The 18664-nt window shown below is 44.6% G+C and overlaps 1 protein-coding gene across 6 annotated transcripts in view; it reads left to right on the forward strand.

Moving 5' to 3' along the window:
- The window catches only part of alpha-Catr (alpha-catenin related), a 375248-nt gene that overhangs the window by 257546 nt on the left and 99038 nt on the right, over positions 1–18664 (forward strand). For all 6 annotated transcript variants that reach the window (XM_053778134.2, XM_053778135.2, XM_070087621.1 and 3 more), the window contains exon 2: positions 3093–3288. In XM_053778134.2, the coding sequence (XP_053634109.1) occupies positions 3093–3288 (196 nt within the window). The remainder of the gene's footprint in view (positions 1–3092; positions 3289–18664) is intronic.

The following is an 18664-nucleotide window of genomic DNA, read 5'->3' on the forward strand; positions in this document are numbered from 1 at the left end:
GATCTGGACAGGCTGCAGACCTGGTCCAGCAATTGGCTCATGGAGTTCAATCCCACCAAGTGCAAAGTCATGAAGATTGTGGAAGGGCAAAGAAGACCGCAGACGGAGTACAGTCTAGGGGGTCAGAGACTACAAACCTCACTCAAGGAAAAAGATCTTGGGGTGAGTATAACATTAGGCACATCTCCTGAAGCGCACATCAACCAAATAACTGCTGCAGCATATGGGCGCTAGCAAACCTCAGAACAGCATTCCGACATCTTAATAAGGAATCATTCAGGACCCTGTACACCGTGTACGTTAGGCCCATATTGGAGTATGCGGCACCAGTTTGGAAGCCACACCTAGCCAAGCACGTAAAGAAACTAGAGAAAGTGCAAAGGTTTGCAACAAGACTAGTCCCAGAGCTAAGAGGTATGTCCTTCGAGGAGAGGTTAAGGGAAATCAACCTGACGACACTGGAGGACAGGAGAGATAGGGGGGACATGATAACTACATACAAAATGCTGAGAGGAATTGACAAGGTGGACAAAGACAGGATGTTCCAGAGATTGGACACAGTAACAAGGGGACACAGTTGGAAGTTGAAGACACAGATGAATCACAGGGATGCTAGGAAGTATTTCTTCAGCCACAGAGTAGTCAGTAAGTGGAATAGTTTGGGAAGCGATGTAGTGGAGGCAGGATCCATACATAGCTTTAAGCAGAGGTATGATAAAGCTCACGGCTCAGGGAGAGTGACCTAGTAGCGATCAGTGAAGAGGCGGGGCCAGGAGTTCGGACCCGACCCCTGCAACCTCAACTAGGTGAGTACAACTAGGTGAGTACACACACACACACACACACACACACACACACACACACACACACACACACACACACAACCGAGGAAGAAGTGAAGAGGCTTCTGAGTGAGCTAGATACCTCAAAGGCAATGGGGCCAGATAACATCTCCCCATGGGTATTGAGAGAGGGAGCAGAGGCGCTATGTGTACCCCTAACAACAATATTCAATACATCTATCGAAACAGGGAGATTGCCTGAGGCATGGAAGACAGCAAATGTAGTCCCAATCTTTAAAAAAGGAGACAGACATGAAGCATTAAACTACAGACCAATGTCACTGACATGTATAGTATGCAAAATCATGGAGAAGATTATCAGGAGAAGAGTGGTGGAACACATAGAAAGGAATGATCTCATCAAAAGCAGCCAACATGGTTTCAGGGACGGGAAATCCTGTGTCACAAACCTACTGGAGTTCTATGACATGGTGACAGCAGTAAGACAAGAGAGAGAGGGGTGGGTGGATTGCATATTCTTGGACTGCAAGAAGGCGTTTGACACAGTTCCACACAAGAGATTGGTGCAAAAACTGGAGGACCAAGCAGGGATAACAGGGAAGGCACTACAATGGATCAGGGAATACATGTCAGGAAGACAGCAGCGAGTCATGGTACGTGGCGAGGTGTCAGAGTGGGCACGTGTGACCAGCGGGGTCCCACAGGGGTCAGTCCTAGGACCAGTGCTGTTTCTGGTATTTGTGAACGACATGACGGAAGGAATAGACTCTGAGGTGTCCCTGTTTGCAGATGATGTGAAGTTGATGAGAAGAATTCACTCGATCGAAGACCAGGCAGAACTACAAAGGGATCTGGACAGGCTGCAGACCTGGTCCAGCAATTGGCTCCTGGAGTTCAATCCCACCAAGTGCAAAGTCATGAAGATTGCGGAAGGGCAAAGAAGACCGCAGACGGAGTACAGTCAAGAGGGCCAGAGACTACAAACCTCACTCAAGGAAAAAGATCTTGGGGTGAGTATAACACCAGGCGCATCTCCTGAAGCGCACATCAACCAAATAACTGCTGCAGCATATGGGCGCCTAGCAAACCTCAGAACAGCATTCCGACATCTTAATAAGGAATCGTTCAGGACCCTGTACACCGTGTACGTTAGGCCCATATTGGAGTATGTGGCACCAGTTTGGAACCTACACCTAGCCAAGCACGTAAAGAAACTAGAGAATGTGCAAAGGTTTGCAAAAAGACTAGTCCCAGAGCTAAGAGGTATGTCCTACGAGGAGAGGTTAAGGGAAATCAACCTGACGACACTGGAGGACAGGAGAGATAGGGCGGACATGATAACGACATACAAAATACTGAGAGGAATTGACAAGGTGGACAAAGACAGGATGTTTCAGAGATTGGACGCAGTAACTAGGGGACACAGTTGGAAGTTGAAGACACAGATGAATCACAGGGATGTTAGGAAGTATTTCTTCAGCCACAGAGTAGTCAGTAATTGGAATAGTTTGGGAAGCGATGTAGTGGAGGCAGGATCCATACATAGCTTTAAGCAGAGGTATGATAAAGCTCACGGCTCAGGGAGAGTGACCTAGTAGCGATCAGTGAAGAGACGGGGCCAGGAGCTCGGACTCGACCCCCGCAACCTCAACTAGGTGAGTACAACTAGGTGAGTACACACACGCCCGCACGCGCGCCCGCACACGCATATACAACAGGCCTAGTGTCTAATCGACATGTGCCTAAGACAAAATGGTAACTAACACACACACACACACACCACACACACACACACACACACACACACACACACACACACACACACACACACACACACACACACATACACACATACACACATACACACATACACACACACACACACACACACACACACACACACACACACACACACACACACTATGAATCGACCCCGGCAACCACAACTAAGTGAGTACACACACACACATACATACACACACACACACACACACACACACATACACACACGCATTCTCTCTCTCTCTCTCTCTCTCTCTCTCTCTCTCTCTCTCTCTTTCTCTCTCTCTCTCTCTCACAAAGTTTCCCAGAATCTTCAAGGAAAATCAGTACTCTAATGCCGGTGACTGGCTCTTGGTTCATGAAACTGGAGCTACCCTTTTCCTTGGGCCATTCTTAATTACCTCCCATACCGCATACCCTGCATGACCTCTACGTGTTTAGTACCTCCCCATGAATATAATAGGATTATGTATCCTCCCCACTAACACTTTTTCTCCCCACCCGCAGATCAGCACGCTGGTGACGTCCCCAGGGGAGCGGGGCGGGGCAGGATGCGACAAAACGGCGCGAGCCCTCTGCCGGGTGGGGCAGGCTGTGAACGTGGCTGTGGACCGCTTCGTCACCGTGGGAGAGACCATAGCTGACGACAACCCGGAGATCAAGGTGGACATGTATGAAGCCTGCAAGGAGGCTCGGGCCGCAGGTAGGTCCGCACCTCCCTCACGGTGTGTTAGAGGCTGCCCCGCCATTACCAGACAGAGGCTCAAGCCTGCAATGTTCCTCACGCTGAATGACTCTCACACAAAAATGTAATTATAATTTCTGGGAAGTTTTTACTTTCCCCTCGTCCTTTTTGTTGAAAATTTTCTTCCCTCGTATACCCATTAATTTAAGTTTCCCTCTAGGTATCTTCCCTCACTCTGGTGGCCTGGTGGTTAACGCTCTCGCTTCACACGATGAGGGCCTGGGTTCGATTCCCAGCCAGAGTAGAAACATTGGACGTGTTTCTTTCCACCTGTTGTCTATGTTCCCCATCAGTAAAATGGGTACCTGGGTGTTAGTCGACTGGTGTGGGTCGCATCCTGGGACACTGACCTAAGGAGGCCTGGTCACAGACCGGGCCGCGGGGGCGTTGACCCCCGGAACTCACTCCAGATGAACTCCAGATCACCTCCTTCCCAGTCCTTACCTTGTAAAGAAAGCTCTCTTACCCATACTTTAAAGTGAGCAGTCTTCCACCTGTGTTTGCTCTCGGACTTCCTTCTCCATTTCACTTCATTATGTCTCAGACAGGTAATTCAGTTAGCACATGTACTCGGTATTTTTTCTTTTGGAGAAGAATCCGTGAGGTGCTGACATAGATCTTCACAAAGGATATAGCAGACCATCAAAAAAAAGAAGAAAAAAAAATTTAGACCAGCTGCACGAACATCACACGCCTTTAAAAAGTTGTTGAGATGCCAACTTGCCGATTTTATGGAATAACATGGATTGCACAACCCAAGTCAACATGAGCAGCAAAACTCTGATTTGTATCAACACGGATCTTGCCAAGGCATTTAACAAATTCAGCATTGGCATAATAGCTCATAAAAAAAAGTGACAGCAAGCAAAACAATATTAAGTCTTAGCTAAGTAAGAAGTTCACTACCTCAGGGTACCGACCTAATTCATTTTCTATTTCTCAAACCTTCATAGTATACATAAATAAAAAGGTTAACCATAGTTTCGTATCATCTTTTTTCGGATGACAAACAAAAACAAGTATGAGAGTCACTTCAGTAGAAGATACAGAAAAATTACGTGAGCTTAGGGATAAAGAGTGAGGTTAAACATCCACGACGCCCTGTCGAACTCTGTAAAACTTACTGCTTGTCTGTAGTATGACTCACGAAATCGTAATGACACGATTGGAAAAAAACCATACCACGGCCCAGTGGCTAACGCGACGGTCTGGAGTTTAAAGACTCTCTGATCGCGGGTTTTAACCCCGCCCGTGGTATGGTTTGTCTGTAGTAGTCACTATCCCAAGATCATAGCGACGTATTGTGGACTACGAAGAACCAGCGAGGTAAACAGCAGTCTTCGCCTCAGGTTCCGCTCGCTGGATATGTGTGTGTGTGTGTATACTTATTTCTACTCTCCAATTTTGGTCAGGTCATAGCTCCTGGTTCCGCCTTTTCGCTGGTGTGTGTGTGTGTGTGTGTCTCCTACAGCAAAGAAACTCAAGATTTTTTTATGAGATTTCATCATTGAACAATCACAACAGCTGTGGTTCTTGATTCATTGCTGCTTATTAATGTTCTTTCTGATCCTTTACTAGTTGTTTATGTTAAACACAACCGGCACATAGGAGAGAGAAGCTTATGACAATGTTTCTGTCCGACTTGGACCATTTACAAGTCACACTAACACACGAAGGTGCTGGAGCCAGCACCGATTATTACTGTTCTTCACGATCCTTTACAATAGTTTTACTTAAGCTGTCACTTGCTTCCCTAGCTTCGCTTACACTTGCCCTGTGTTTTTCCCCTTACCTGCTCTCCCTCTCCCCACCTGCCTCATCTCCACCCTACCTCCCCCACCTCACTCTACCTGACCATAACTTACCAGCAGTTTTCGTACCATCATTCTTCCTGGAGTGGCGTGAGGTGGAGTCTGTAAGGACGGGGGGGGGGAGGAGGAAGGTGGGGGTAACTAAGAAATAAATGAGGCAGGTGGGGGAGGGGAACTGGAGAAATGGGCAGCTGAGACAGATGGAAAAAATATGGTGTGAAAGAGTTGGGGTATAGACGGAGAGTAACAGCCTGGTTGATCAGGCGTTAGACCCACCAGGAGGCCTGATCTGCCACCCGACCACGGGGGCACTGATCCCCCAAAATTCTTCAGGTATCCTTTAGGGGAGAGAGAGGGAGAGAAGGGAGAGAGGGAAGTAAGGGAGAGAGGGAGAGAAAGAGAGAGGGAAAGATGGAGGAAAGGGAGGAGGGAGATGGGTTTAGATGTGGTTGAAGGAGGCAAGAGAACTGGCGGCGGGGAAGGACCTACCCTACCTGTTCACCCAGGTGTGGTTATGGTGGGGAATGTGGAGAGGAAGTGGGTAGGTGGTGGGGGTAAAGGGTAGGTGAAGAAGGGTGGGCAGGTGAAGGAGAGGTAAAGAGGTAGCGAAAGATGAAAGGAAGGTTTGGGAAAAATGGAGAAGTGATTAAGGTGATGGGGAGGCGGAGTAGATAAGAGACGTGGAAGATGGAGGGGTAATGGAGGGGTGGAGGGTAGGTGGTGAGGTGCAGCACCCTGGTGAGTTACTGCCGACGCTGCTTGTGTTCACTCTGGGGAAATATCTGTGCAAGTCTCCGACACGGAGAGTTGGAGGGTGTCTAGGGCAGGAGGGAAAGTGTATAGGGAATAATGAGTGTTTAGGGAAAGAATGAAGGGAAATGTGTAGGGAATAATGAGCGTATTTGGCAAGATGAAGGGGAAATATGAAAGGACTGATGAGAGGAAGTAAGAGCCATCTTGCCACGTACCTAAAAACACTGTACACACCTTGCTACATCTGCCAGTTATCACTAACACACGATAATACATTTACTAGGCATAACCTGCACACCATGTACACTCAAATAACACATCCTCACACCATGCATGATGTGCTGCAGATTTCAGAGTTTCTTAATATTACTCAGGCATCTTTAACCCTTAAACTGTCCAAATGTAGATCTACGTTCACTCGCGTAGCGCTCCAAACGTAGATCTAAATTTTATTTTACATGCTTTCAAATGTGAAAAAAAAAATAGATAAATGTTTTGAGCGCTACACGAGCGAATGTAGATCTACATTTTATTTATATGTATATGGTGGTTAAAAATTCATTGCGTCGGAAATAGGAATAGGAGGAGAAATTTTTTCCTGGGTAGAGGCATGGCTGACAAATAGGCAGCAGAGAGTTTGCATAAATGGGGAGAAATCAGAATGGGGGCACGTCACGAGCGGTGTTCCTCAGGGGTCAGTGTTGGGGCGATTTTTGTTCACAATTTACATAAACGACATACATGAGGGAATAAATAGAGACATAAGCAAATTTGCTGATGACACTAAAATAGGCCGTCCAATTCATTCTAATGAGGACACTAGAACACTCCAGGATGATTTGAATAGACTGATGCAATGGTCGGAGAAGTGGCAGATGCAATTTAATATTGACAAATGCAAAGTTCTAAATGTTGGACAGTTAAATAACCATGCCACATATAAACTAAATAATGTAGATCTTAATAATACTGATTGCGAAAAGGATTTAGGAGTTCTGGTTAGCAGTAATCTAAAACCAAGACAACAGTGCATTAGTGTTCGCAATAAAGCTAACAGAATTCTTTGCTTCATATCTAGAAGTATAAATAATAGAAGTCCTCAGATTGTTCTTCAACTCTATATATCTTTGGTTAGGCCTCATTTAGACTATGCTGCTCAGTTCTGGTCACTGTATTACAGAATGGATATAAATGCTCTGGAAATCGTACAGAGGAGGATGACAAAGATGATCCCATGTATCAGAAATCTTCCATATGAGGATAGACTAAGGGCCCTGAATCTGCACTCTCTCGAAAGGCGTAGAATTAGGGGGAATATGATCGAGGTGTATAAATGGAAAACAGGAATAAATAAAGGGGATGTAAATAGCGTGCTGAAAATTTCCAGCCAAGACAGGACTTGCAGCAATGGTTTCAAGTTGGAAAAATTTAGATTCAGGAAGGATATAGGAAAGCACTGGTTTAGTAATAGAGTCATGGATGAGTGGAACAAACTCCCGAGTACAGTTATTCAGGCTAAAACGTTGTGTAGTTTTAAAAATAGGTTAGATAAATACATGAGTGAGTGTGGGTGGGTGTGAGTTGGACCTGACTAGCTTGTGCTGCTGGGTCTGGTGCCGTGCTCCTTCCTTGAGTGGAGGTGACCAGACTGGGTGTGTCATTGAGCTAATCCGGGTGGGGGGAACATGGACCTGCTCCGCGTGGGTCAGTAGGCCTGTTGCAGTGTTCCTTCTTTCTTATGTTCTTAAAACGTTCCTAATCTTCCTGAAAAGTCGGAAAATGAACATTAAAAGCAAGTTTTATCTTTTTCTTTTACACATGATAATATTTAAAACCTAACAAATGAAATAAGAAAAATTGCCAGACTTGTTACAGATTTTTTGTTGGATAGATTTATAGAACACTGAATGGGCTTTGGTTTTAGTTTCGTAAACTTAATAACCCGCCCCCCCCCCATCCCTATAGGCCAGTGGTTCCCAATTTTTTTTCAGGCTGCCGCCCCCTTGGCTCCCAAGCCACATCCTTAGCGCCCCATTGGCTCTCAAGCCACATCCTTAGCTCCCCCTTGGCTCCCAGGCCACATCCTTAGTGTCCCCTTGGCTTCCAGGCCACATCCTTAGCGCCCCATTGGCTCTCAAGCCACATCCTTAGCGCCCCCTTGGCTCCCAGGCCACATCCTTAGCGTCCCCTTGGCTCCCAGGCCACATCCTTAGCGTCCCCTTGGCTCCCAGGCCACATCCTTAGCGCCCCCTTGGCTCCCAGGCCACATCCTTAGCGCCCCCTTGGCTCCCAGGCCACATCCTTAGCGCCCCCTTGGCTCCCAGGCCACATCCTCAGCGCCCCTTTGGCTCCCAGGCCACATCCTTAGCGCCCCTTTGGCTCCCAGGCTCCTTAGCGCCCAGCCACTCATACGAACACACCTTTTTCTTGGTATTAGGTTAACTGCATATTCAAAATTCCTCAACGCCCCCCTGGATCTTTCCACCACCCCCAGGGGGCGATACTGCCCACTTTGGGAATCACTGCTTTAGGTGGTATTTAATGTCAATCCCTCTATGGCTTGGGGGGAGAAGGGAGGTCCCTCATCATACTCAAGTGGTGAATCCAAAAGAGTATGGATGAGTGAGCGATGAGTCTGGATCAGGGAGCGCCTGGTGGGAGCTGCCAGCGAAATTGCTGCAGTGCTTCAACTCTTAGCGAACTTCTGCCTACCTCGGGTGTATTAAAGAGCTCCCGCGGGCTGCCCACCAGTCTGAAAAAAAGACCCACCCACCCGACCCAGTCACCCACCCGACAATCAGCCCACCCACCTAGCTCCCGCGGGCTGCCCACCAATCTGAAAAAGACCCACCCACCCGACCCAGTCACCTACCCGACAATCAGCCCACCCACCTAGCTTCCACCCATGCAAGAGCCCAACCCACCCAGCCTTATACCTCTCATCAATTTAACATCACCAAAAAAACAGAATTCGATTACTTTTGTAAGGCTATTAACACATATTTAACACAGTAGAGGTCACAGTACCGATCCTTATGGTAGCCCACTCACAACTCTAGCCCATCCTTACGTTTGTTTCCCTGTCTGTTCTTCTAATTTATGGACTACTATCTGGTTATCCCGTCGGACACTCTTTCTTGCAATCAAGGACGAAAAGTTCAATCAACTCATCCCTGTTTTTTCTTGTTTCGTAATAACATCTCTGAAACAGAACATCAGAAAGATTTGAAGGCAATTATTATTTCAGACGATGAACATGCATATGATAACCGATGCTGTCTCCTTATGCCCGAAATGCATCTCATATCAGTAGCGTTTTGTGCCTGACAGTTTCGTTACATGGGCACTGCAGTTTCTTTGTCCAGCATGGAAAAAATTACAAAGAAAATAAATTTGAATCTTCTGAATGTACTTTGAGAGGGTATTTTTTTTTTTTTTGTCATGTGTTACTGTATGTATCTTTTCTAAACGTTTATTTTAGTACGTACGAAGGGGTCGTATAAGTTACATAAGCACTCAGCTATGTTGAAGTTTTCATTGTTTTTCATCAAGCACATAGAGATGCTGAGACTGTCAGATGTGCACTCTGTTCTCGGTTACGGACGCCGGTTTCACACGAATTGCTTATCGTGCATTTCTGCATCTTTGAAATTGCGTGGAAATTTTATTAGTTGTTAGTCTTAGTTATGTTGATTACGTTAACGTCTATTAACCTATATTTCCGCAACATTACTTGGCAATAAGGACACTGAAAAGACTGGCAGCTTTTGTCTGGCAGAACGGTGCATATCTTGAAATCACAAGCGAGCATTTTCATACGTAAGGCAGAAAATGTGCAGGTCAGGTGGAGATGTGACGCGAGCAAGGAGAGGGATAGAGGGAGGGAGGGAGGGATAAATGGATGGAGGGAGGGATAGATGGATGGAGGGAGAGAGAGAGCGACAATTTAGTGTGACGAACTGATGATAGTACATTAAGTTACCGTCTGGTGAACACTTGGTGCTCTTGTGCAGTGTGATCACGAGGTGTGACTGTGTGTTTGTGGGTCTGCCTCGTATATTCATCATTTCTTATGGTCTGCAGTCTACTCTTTTTAGCACTTTACTCATTTTTTACGAGTATTTGTCTTGTCAGTTGCTGTTACTGCATCTGCATTACGCCTCTCGGGAAAGGTACTTGTCAGATACTCAGCTCTCCTGTTAATCTCTGCTCTTACCAAGACTTCAAAAGTCGAGGAAGAAATATCTTGTTACTTTCTCGACTCTCACAAAATGGAAACTTCATGGGAATATAGGACTATCTTTTAACTGGAGTCGGAGATTGCATGTTTGTTTTTCCTTCTCGGACGAGCGTGAGGACGAACTAGAACAGAATCAGCGACGGCCAACAAAACTTAGAAGATTACAACGCCAAAGTGTATGAAACTGTCTTGGAACTACAGAGAACTAGGGTACTGTCATATTGTTTCGTTCAAGCATACTGCACAACAGCGTTTGGCGTCCTGTCAAACAGCACGTTGAACGTTATACAAGAAATCCAACCAGCCAAGTCTGGCACTGTATATAGGGGCCAGCTTTCTAGATTTCTCTGGCAATTTACTGGAAATCCAGATGCAGCTCGGCATGCGGAGCTGTAAAGAAGGATGAGTCTGCCTGGTGTCTGGAACTCTACACTGGGGCCAGCTAGCACGGTGTCTACCACTGTACAATTAGAGTAAGCCTGGGTGCTATAGATCAGGCGGAAGAGAGCCATGAGAATAACATGTGAGCCCAGCCGCACGTTAACAGCGAGGAGCGGCCACTTTTCCTCCTCGAATACTTGTAGCGGCTGCGGCTCGTAGCAGCTCTTCCTGCCTACTGCTAAGCCCATGCGACTCATAACTTGACAAGCTTTTTCCAGTTCAATGAATAACATAACTTTGCAGATGTCGAGTGTCCCAGGGAACCAATTGGTATCCTTGAAGCTTCCATTCCTGGGTTTTCCAATTTACAGAATTTAAGGATATGTTAAGAGGCATTCAAAGAATTTTTTGCACCTCAGATTTTAAGCATTTTATTTGTAATCTGAAGTCACAAATTGCAAGGCCAGTTCTGAACTATCGGAAATAAAAAGGATTTTAAATTCTGTTCCGAATTATGGGAAATCGTTATTTTTTTTTTTTTTACCCCTTTTCGACGACAACTTTGCGTACAGCTTTCACTCTCTTTGTTACATTAGTCATGGGCTACTTGCGATCCTAATATTTAGAAAGTCTAAATAGTGTCTCAGTTTTTATAAGATTTTACATAATTCTCGTCTCCAAGGCTGGAAGGAACCTTCCTAGTTATCTAAGAGATTTTTTCAAAGCTTTGTGGGTTTTTTTCCTTTACTTAAAGAACTTTCAGTAATTCAAAATAATCTCATTAATAAGATATGTTGCTACACTAACCTCCTAATCTACCAGGGAATCTGTTGTTAAAAAAAAAAACTTCCAATCTTCTAGGCGATCCGTTGCCAGAGGAGCCTCCAAGTCTTCAATATAAGCTGTTACCTAAGGATTCTTCTAATTTTGAAGATTATCTCTTGTAAAAAGAGACTCTCAAGCTTCCAGACTATCTAGACGATTTCCTTGTGACTCAAGGTAGCTTGTCTGAAGAACCTCGCTGACTTTAAGGTTTTTGTACCTGTGTAACTTCTATGGATTCTAGATCATCTTCCTGTAGAACTGGGCTGGTTTACAGGTACTCTCATTTACGAAATTACTAGCGATTTTACGAAATTTCTAGCGATCTCGGGAGCTATCCAGACTTCCAGATTGCAGGAAAACGCGAGATTTTCACGAGCGGGCGCCTGGAAACTTCTTACAAATGAAGAAACTTCGAGTGGGGCAGTAGATGAAATAAACACCTTCATGACATATAGGTGGACTGTCGACAACACAGGTGTTGCATGTTCGTAATTCAGGTGTTGACTGTTCGCAACTCTTTGGCTGTCACTGTTACTCGGGTGTTGACTGTTTGTAACTCTCTGGCTGTCACTGTTACTCGGGTGTTGACTGTTTGTAACTCTCTGGCTGTCACTGTTACTCGGGTGTTGACTGTTTGTAACTCTCTGGCTGTCACTGTTACTCGGGTGTTGACTGTTTGTAACTCTCTGGCTGTCGTTAAAGCAGTTACCCTTACCAAAAAAAAAAAAATGATCTTTGTAACAGCACGGAAGGCAGGACAAGTACTCTATGTTTCGGCCTGAAACTGATGCCCTTTTCAGCAGACTGTTTATTTTGCAGTGTGGAAAACAGACTAGAGTAATACGATTATTAGACAACGCTTTTTTTCCCCAAATACAGAATCACAATTGTTGCCTATAATCACACAAATATTATAAATATCAACTTGGTGTTTTTTTTTTACTGAATTACTAAATTAGGTGTTCACACGATGTAGTATTGTACAGCAAGTCTTGAAACAGCCTAACGAAGCTCGCTCTGCTGTAATTGTGTTTAAATTGTCCTACTGGAGGCACAGTGCCTTCCAATCAAACAGAATAGTAAGTGTGAATATGTTAATGGTATACAATACCGACAAGTTGGTTAGTAAGACACATGTGCAACAGCTAGGTATCTTCATTCCGAAAATTCTCGCCTACTCAGTAGGCTCCTGAGTAGGCGATACTTCGGAATAAAGATACTAACTCTTGCACATGTTTCTGGCTTAATATTAAGATGGAAAGCGATGAGCATCTGAGGATAAGTTGATTTGCAAGAAGAATGATGAATTTATGAAGGTGAGAGAGAGAGAGAGAGAGAGAGAGAGAGAGAGAGAGAGAGAGAGAGAGAGAGAGAGAGAAAGGAAAAATAGGGAAAATAAGAAAAACTTGTTGCAGGATGATGACAGCGAGATTTAGAGTTAATGAGGGAGTGACAGATATAACAGAGTTATCCAGGAAGACAGTAGAGAAGTCAGCTAAAGTCAGACTAATAAAACAAAAAAATATTGGATGTTCCGAAGCTGAAGTACAAACTATCGACAGGTTGCCTCTCCATCCACTCTTGAACCACCACCACCCCCCTTCTTCAGCTATTGCCCTCCCTCACTCCTCCTTCAACTCTTGCCCCCCTCGCTCCTTCAACTCTTGCCCCCCTCACTCCTTCAACTCTTGCCCCCTCACTCCTCCTTCAGCTCTTGCCCCCTCACTCCTTCAGCTCTTACCCCCCCCTCACTCCTCCTTCAACTCTTGCCCCCCTCACTCCTCCTTCAACTCTTGCTCCTCTCTTGACTGGCCACCATTTTTCCCAAGGTCGTTGTTATGACGCCTCTGTTGTTATGACGTCACTGCTGTTATAACGTCGCTGCTGTTACGACGTCAGTGTTGCCATGGCGTCATTTCTGCTTTGACGTCACAGCATTAAGCATACCGTACGATATTCTTGAACACGGAGAATCGAGCCTCCACCACTTCTTGCTTTGATTGGCCCACACAGGTTTAGACATAATTTACATACAGTAATCTTAAACAGGCGCTTCGGTCATTGGGACATCAGAGGAAGGTATCCCCATATTGCATAACCCCAGCCCTCTGTACCTTAATGCACGCAAAATGAATAGTGCAGAGTGAGACATTATTTTTGAATACAGTTAAACATTAGCAATGAAGATTTGATATATAATGATGTACATTTTTGCAGTTCTTTTCTAGCAAAAATTCCCTATAAGCCTAAAGGAAAAATATTTGATATTGTGTTTTTTAAGAGTGCCCAATTGAAAATAATTCCCGTGTAAAAATAGATAAATCGGGAACTACACAGCCCAAGTTCAATGCAAAAATATTTTTAATTAGTATAAATCAAAACTTAATTAAAATAAACCAGAACTTAATTAATATAAACCAGAACTTAATTAATATAAACCAGAACTTAATTAATATAAACCAGAACTTAGTAATTGAAGGAAGTCAGAAGAGGTTTTCTGAGGTTATTACGCAGAAATTAAGTTATTTAATGTAACAGGTAAATACAAGAAAATATATACATAGTTAAAAGTGAATTCGATGTTTTATTTTTAAAGTCCACCAACGTCGTAAGTTTGAAGCCTGTCAGAATGGTCATTCTGGTCATTTTAACAAACATTATCTCTCGGTTCACAGCAGGATTCGAACCTACACACTCTGTATCAGAGTACACAGTACTTTCGCCACTCACCGGAAGTACTGTGTACTTTGATACAGAGTGTGTAGGTTCCAGTCACTATCTATTACAATTGTACTTAAGTGTACCTGTGCCTAAATAAACTTTCTCACTCGTTGGTCTTCTGTCCTTCCTTCCCCTTCCCTCCCCCACCCCCTCCTCTCTCCCTCCCATCCCTTCCCTTTCCTCTCCTCACCCACCTAACTTCCCCATTCTCTCTCGCTCGTCTATAGTTCTAAACTCTGTCCCCCCCCCCTTCCTCCACTCTCATTGATACCAAACAATAAATCCAAAAATATAAAAATCTTTACGTGAATTGGAATATTAGCAAAGTTCTGACCATATTTTCAATGGGGCTATAGCCTTTTAGAACTCTGAAATTTTCCCTTTGAGCGTAAAAGTAGGAAATCCAAGGAATTGTTCATCCATGTATACTAGCTGCCCGTGTGGGTGTGCCGTCTACCCTCAGTTTGAAGTTTCCCAGCGGTTAACGTTCAGGGTTTCTTTATTTTTCAGGGAGTGACTGTTGCATGCGTCGAATACAGATAACTCTGTCGCCTTTGTGTTACTGATGCCTGAACGGTGCGTCGTTTCATGAGGGAACGTCTCTCTCTCTGTGTCTCTGTCTCTGTCTCTCTCGCTCTCTCTCTCAGCTTGCACCAGGCATTGTTGTAACAGTTTGTGTGTGGGAGAGAGATGGTTTCGAGATTAGCGGATGTAGGATCGAGTCGCACACACACACACACACACACACACACACACACACACACACACACACACACACACACACACACACACACACACACACACAAACACACACACGCACAGAGGAGCTTGGACTCGACCCCTGCAACCTCAACTAGGTGAGTACACACACGCACACACACAATTAGGTGAGTACACACACACAGAGTGGACCTAGTAGCGATCACCGAAAAGCCGTGGCCACGAGCTGCGACTCGACCCCTGCAACCACAAATAGAGGGGTACAAATAGGTGAACACACACACACACACGATGTTAGGAAGTATTTCTTCAGTCATAGAGTTGTCAGGAAGTGGAATAGTCTGGAAAATGACGTAGTGGAGGCAGGAACCATACAGAGTTTTAAGACGAGGTATGATAAAGCTCATGGAGCAGCGAGAGAGAGGACCTAGTAGCGACCATTGAAGAGGCAGGGCCAGGAGCTATGAATCGATCCCTGAAAACACAAATAGATGAACGCACACTATAACAGAACAGATTATCGGTTATTGAGAAAGTGTTGAGCTCTGGACCGTCCTAAGTTGGCGTCCTCTGCGCCGACCACACCCGTCTCTCTAAAAAAACAGGACATACGTAGTAAAGCAAAACTTTATTGGGTCATCGTTTCGCTCTATAGAGAACTTAATCCACTAAATAAAGCTCTCCTTAGAGCGAAATGTTTTCGGAAATAAGATTAGGCCAGATTTGTCAGGCAACAGGACAAGTGTTTCCTGACGCGGGTCTTAGTCATATGATGACCCGCAGCTGGAGCCTTTGGTCATCTGACCGAGACCTTCCCCTGGCTTACCCCTCCAACCCTTTAAAAACCAAAGTTACGAAAATAAAGTTTTGTCCAGATACATGTCTTTATCTTAATACCCGTCGTCGGTACACCTTTTACAACCAACAACATCATTTTATGGATAAGATCCTCCTGAAAGTTAAGACACTTGTGCAACATCTGGCTATCTTTATTGTAGACGTTTCGCCATCCAGTGGCTTAATCAATACAGATTCTTGGACATAATTAGAAAACAGAAGAACTATATACAAAAGATGAGGTAATCAGTCCCTCAGCCTTGGAGGTGGTGTTTACAGCACCGTGGTTGAAGAGATTCTGAAGCACAGGTAAGGAGACTGGCGCTTATATAGGCGTCAGTGAATAGGGACGAGTAGCACACGAAGGCATAGTCACTGGTAGGCGAGATTCCCCAGTGGAAGTAGGTCCTTCCCAAATTGATGGGCTAGTGTAGAAGTCGTGAAGAAGGTCATGTAGATGTCTACAATGTTGTTAGGTAAGACACATATGCAACAGTTAGACAACTTTATTCCGAAACGTTTCGCCTACACAGTAGGCTTCTTCAGTCGAATACAGAAAGTAGGCAGGAACAGTAGAGATGTGAAGACGATGTAATCAGTCCATCACCCTTGTAGTCGTAGAATTTGAGGTTGTCAGTCCCTCGGCCTGAAGAAGTTCAGTTCCATAGTCAGGAACTATCTGAAGATCAAGCGACAGTGCGGAGACTTAAATACTGTCGGAAGGAGAGGTGCAGAGTAGTAGTAGTAGTAGTAGTAGTAGTAGTAGTGAGAATGTAACCACTGAAAGGTCATGTCCCTCTCAGATCCAACACTTCTCACTTGAAAAGCTTGTCCAAGGTGTTTTCTGTAGCAAGATGCCATGTGTTGCAGTGTCTGACAAGATGAACATCAAAATGGTATACAATACCGACAGGTTGTTAGGTAAGACACATATGCAACAGTTAGACAACTTTATTCCGAAACGTTTCGCCTACACAGTAGGCTTCTTCAGTCGAATACAGAAAGTAGGCAGGAACAGTAGAGATGTGAAGACGATGTAATCAGTCCATCACCCTTGTAGTCGTAGAATTTGAGGTTGTCAGTCCCTCGGCCTAGAGAAGTTCAGTTCCATAGTCAGAAACTATCTGAAGATCAAGCGGAGATCAGTGCGGAGACTTAAATACTGTCGGAAGGAGAGGTGCAGAGTAGTAGTAGTAGTAGTAGTAGTAGTAGTGAGAATGTAGCCACTGAGAGGTCATGTCCCTCTCAACGTTTCGGAATAAAGTTGTCTAACTGTTGCATATGTGTCTTACCTAACAACCTGTCGGTATTGTATACCATTTTGATGTTCATCTTGTCAGACACTGAACATTAAAATGGTATAAAATACCGACAGGTTGTTAGGTAAGACACATATGCATGTGCTTTTATGTTTGTTTGTTTGTTTGTTATCAGCCTTAAGTTTTCAAGTAGTTATTTCCTCCTTGAAGGTTAGAATACGGCGCAGCTGCAGTTCCTGCTGGTGAGTGGCAGTTCCAGGAGGAACCTATCATCAAGTGGGAGGCAGAGTCGTTAACTCGGTGAAGTGAATTTAGCGAAGCGCCGAGATCCGCTCACATTTTCCGTGGGATTAATGAATGGAGGTCAGCAACCGCTGTCATCATCTACAACACTTCAGTTACTGGACCCATTTCAGTGTTCTTAATGAAGAAAAGCCGACCACAGTATGTTTATTTCGGATAAAAATATTCTGAACTCTAGATACAGCTAGAAACTATCAGGCACATTTGGCAGAGGATTCGACGTGTGTGTGTGTGTGTGTGTGTGTACTCACCTAATTGTAGTCACGTAATTGTGGTTACAGGGGTCGATACTCAGCTCCTGGCCCCGCCTCTTCACTGAGTTCTACTAGGTCCTCTCTTTCTCCATGCTCCATGAGCTTTATCATACCTCATCTTAATTAAAGCTATGTATGGTTCCTGCCTCCATTACCTCACTTGCTAGGCTATTCCACTTCCTGACTGCTCTATGACTGAAGAAATACTTCCTAACATCCCTTTGACTCATCTGGGTCTTCAGCTTCCAATTGTGACCCTTTAATTCTGTGTCCCATCTCTGGAACATCCTGTCTCTGTCCATCTTGTCTATTCCACGCAGTATTTTGTATGTCGTTATCATGTCTCCCCTATCCCTCCTGTCCTCCAGCGTCGTCAGGTGTGTGTGTGTGTGTGTGTGTGTGTGTGTGTGTGTGTTTATCAGCATACATGATTATTAGAATATGGTAACACACAGCACAAAATGAATAATAAATTCCTGATGTTTACCTTAGCACGACCTTGACTTAGTATGCGGCAGCGGCGGTAGGAAAGCGAGCGTGTGGTAGCATACGGAGTGTCGTTAACTCCAGGTTACATTGGGGCGGCTTCTGTTGACTGTTGGCTGGACCCTCACTCAGGCTGGCGCATTAGCCGACGGCTGCCTGTTTGCCGGTCAGATATTAATGACAGTCAACCTAGAACTCACGTCTGGAGTCTATGACTCTATGATTCGCGGCGCTGTGGAATGAGACTTAATAATTGTAAGAGGGTCATGGGACTTAATTTCAAGAGGGTCCTTAGACCTAATTTTTAAGAGGATCGTTTAAGAGGACTGTAAGACCTAATTTTAAGAAGATTATGAAACTTAATTCTTGACAGGGTCGCGAGACTTAATTCTTAAGAGGACTGTGGAACCTAATTCTTAAAAGGGTCGCGGGATATATATTTTAAGAGAGGTCTTGGGTCCTTTTTCTTCAGAGGGTCGTCCTGCTGCAAAGGAGTTTGGAAAAGCATTTTTTGCGTCTATATTAAGTTCTTTCCTATATGCCTCTTTCTACTACAACTTATTGATTTCCACCCAGTATTTCACCTGATATATATATATGGGTGTGTTTACTCACCTATTTATGTGTGTGATTCATTTGAGTCTTCAGCTGTGTGTGTGTGTGTGTGCGCGCGCGCAAAATCTTTGTAGATGGCTACTCATTGATAAATTTAATAATCATAGTTACAAAATAAAACATTAGACC

The sequence above is a fragment of the Cherax quadricarinatus genome, chromosome 22 (genome assembly GCF_038502225.1).
Source record: "Cherax quadricarinatus isolate ZL_2023a chromosome 22, ASM3850222v1, whole genome shotgun sequence".
NCBI classification, from domain to species: Eukaryota; Metazoa; Arthropoda; class Malacostraca; order Decapoda; family Parastacidae; genus Cherax; species Cherax quadricarinatus.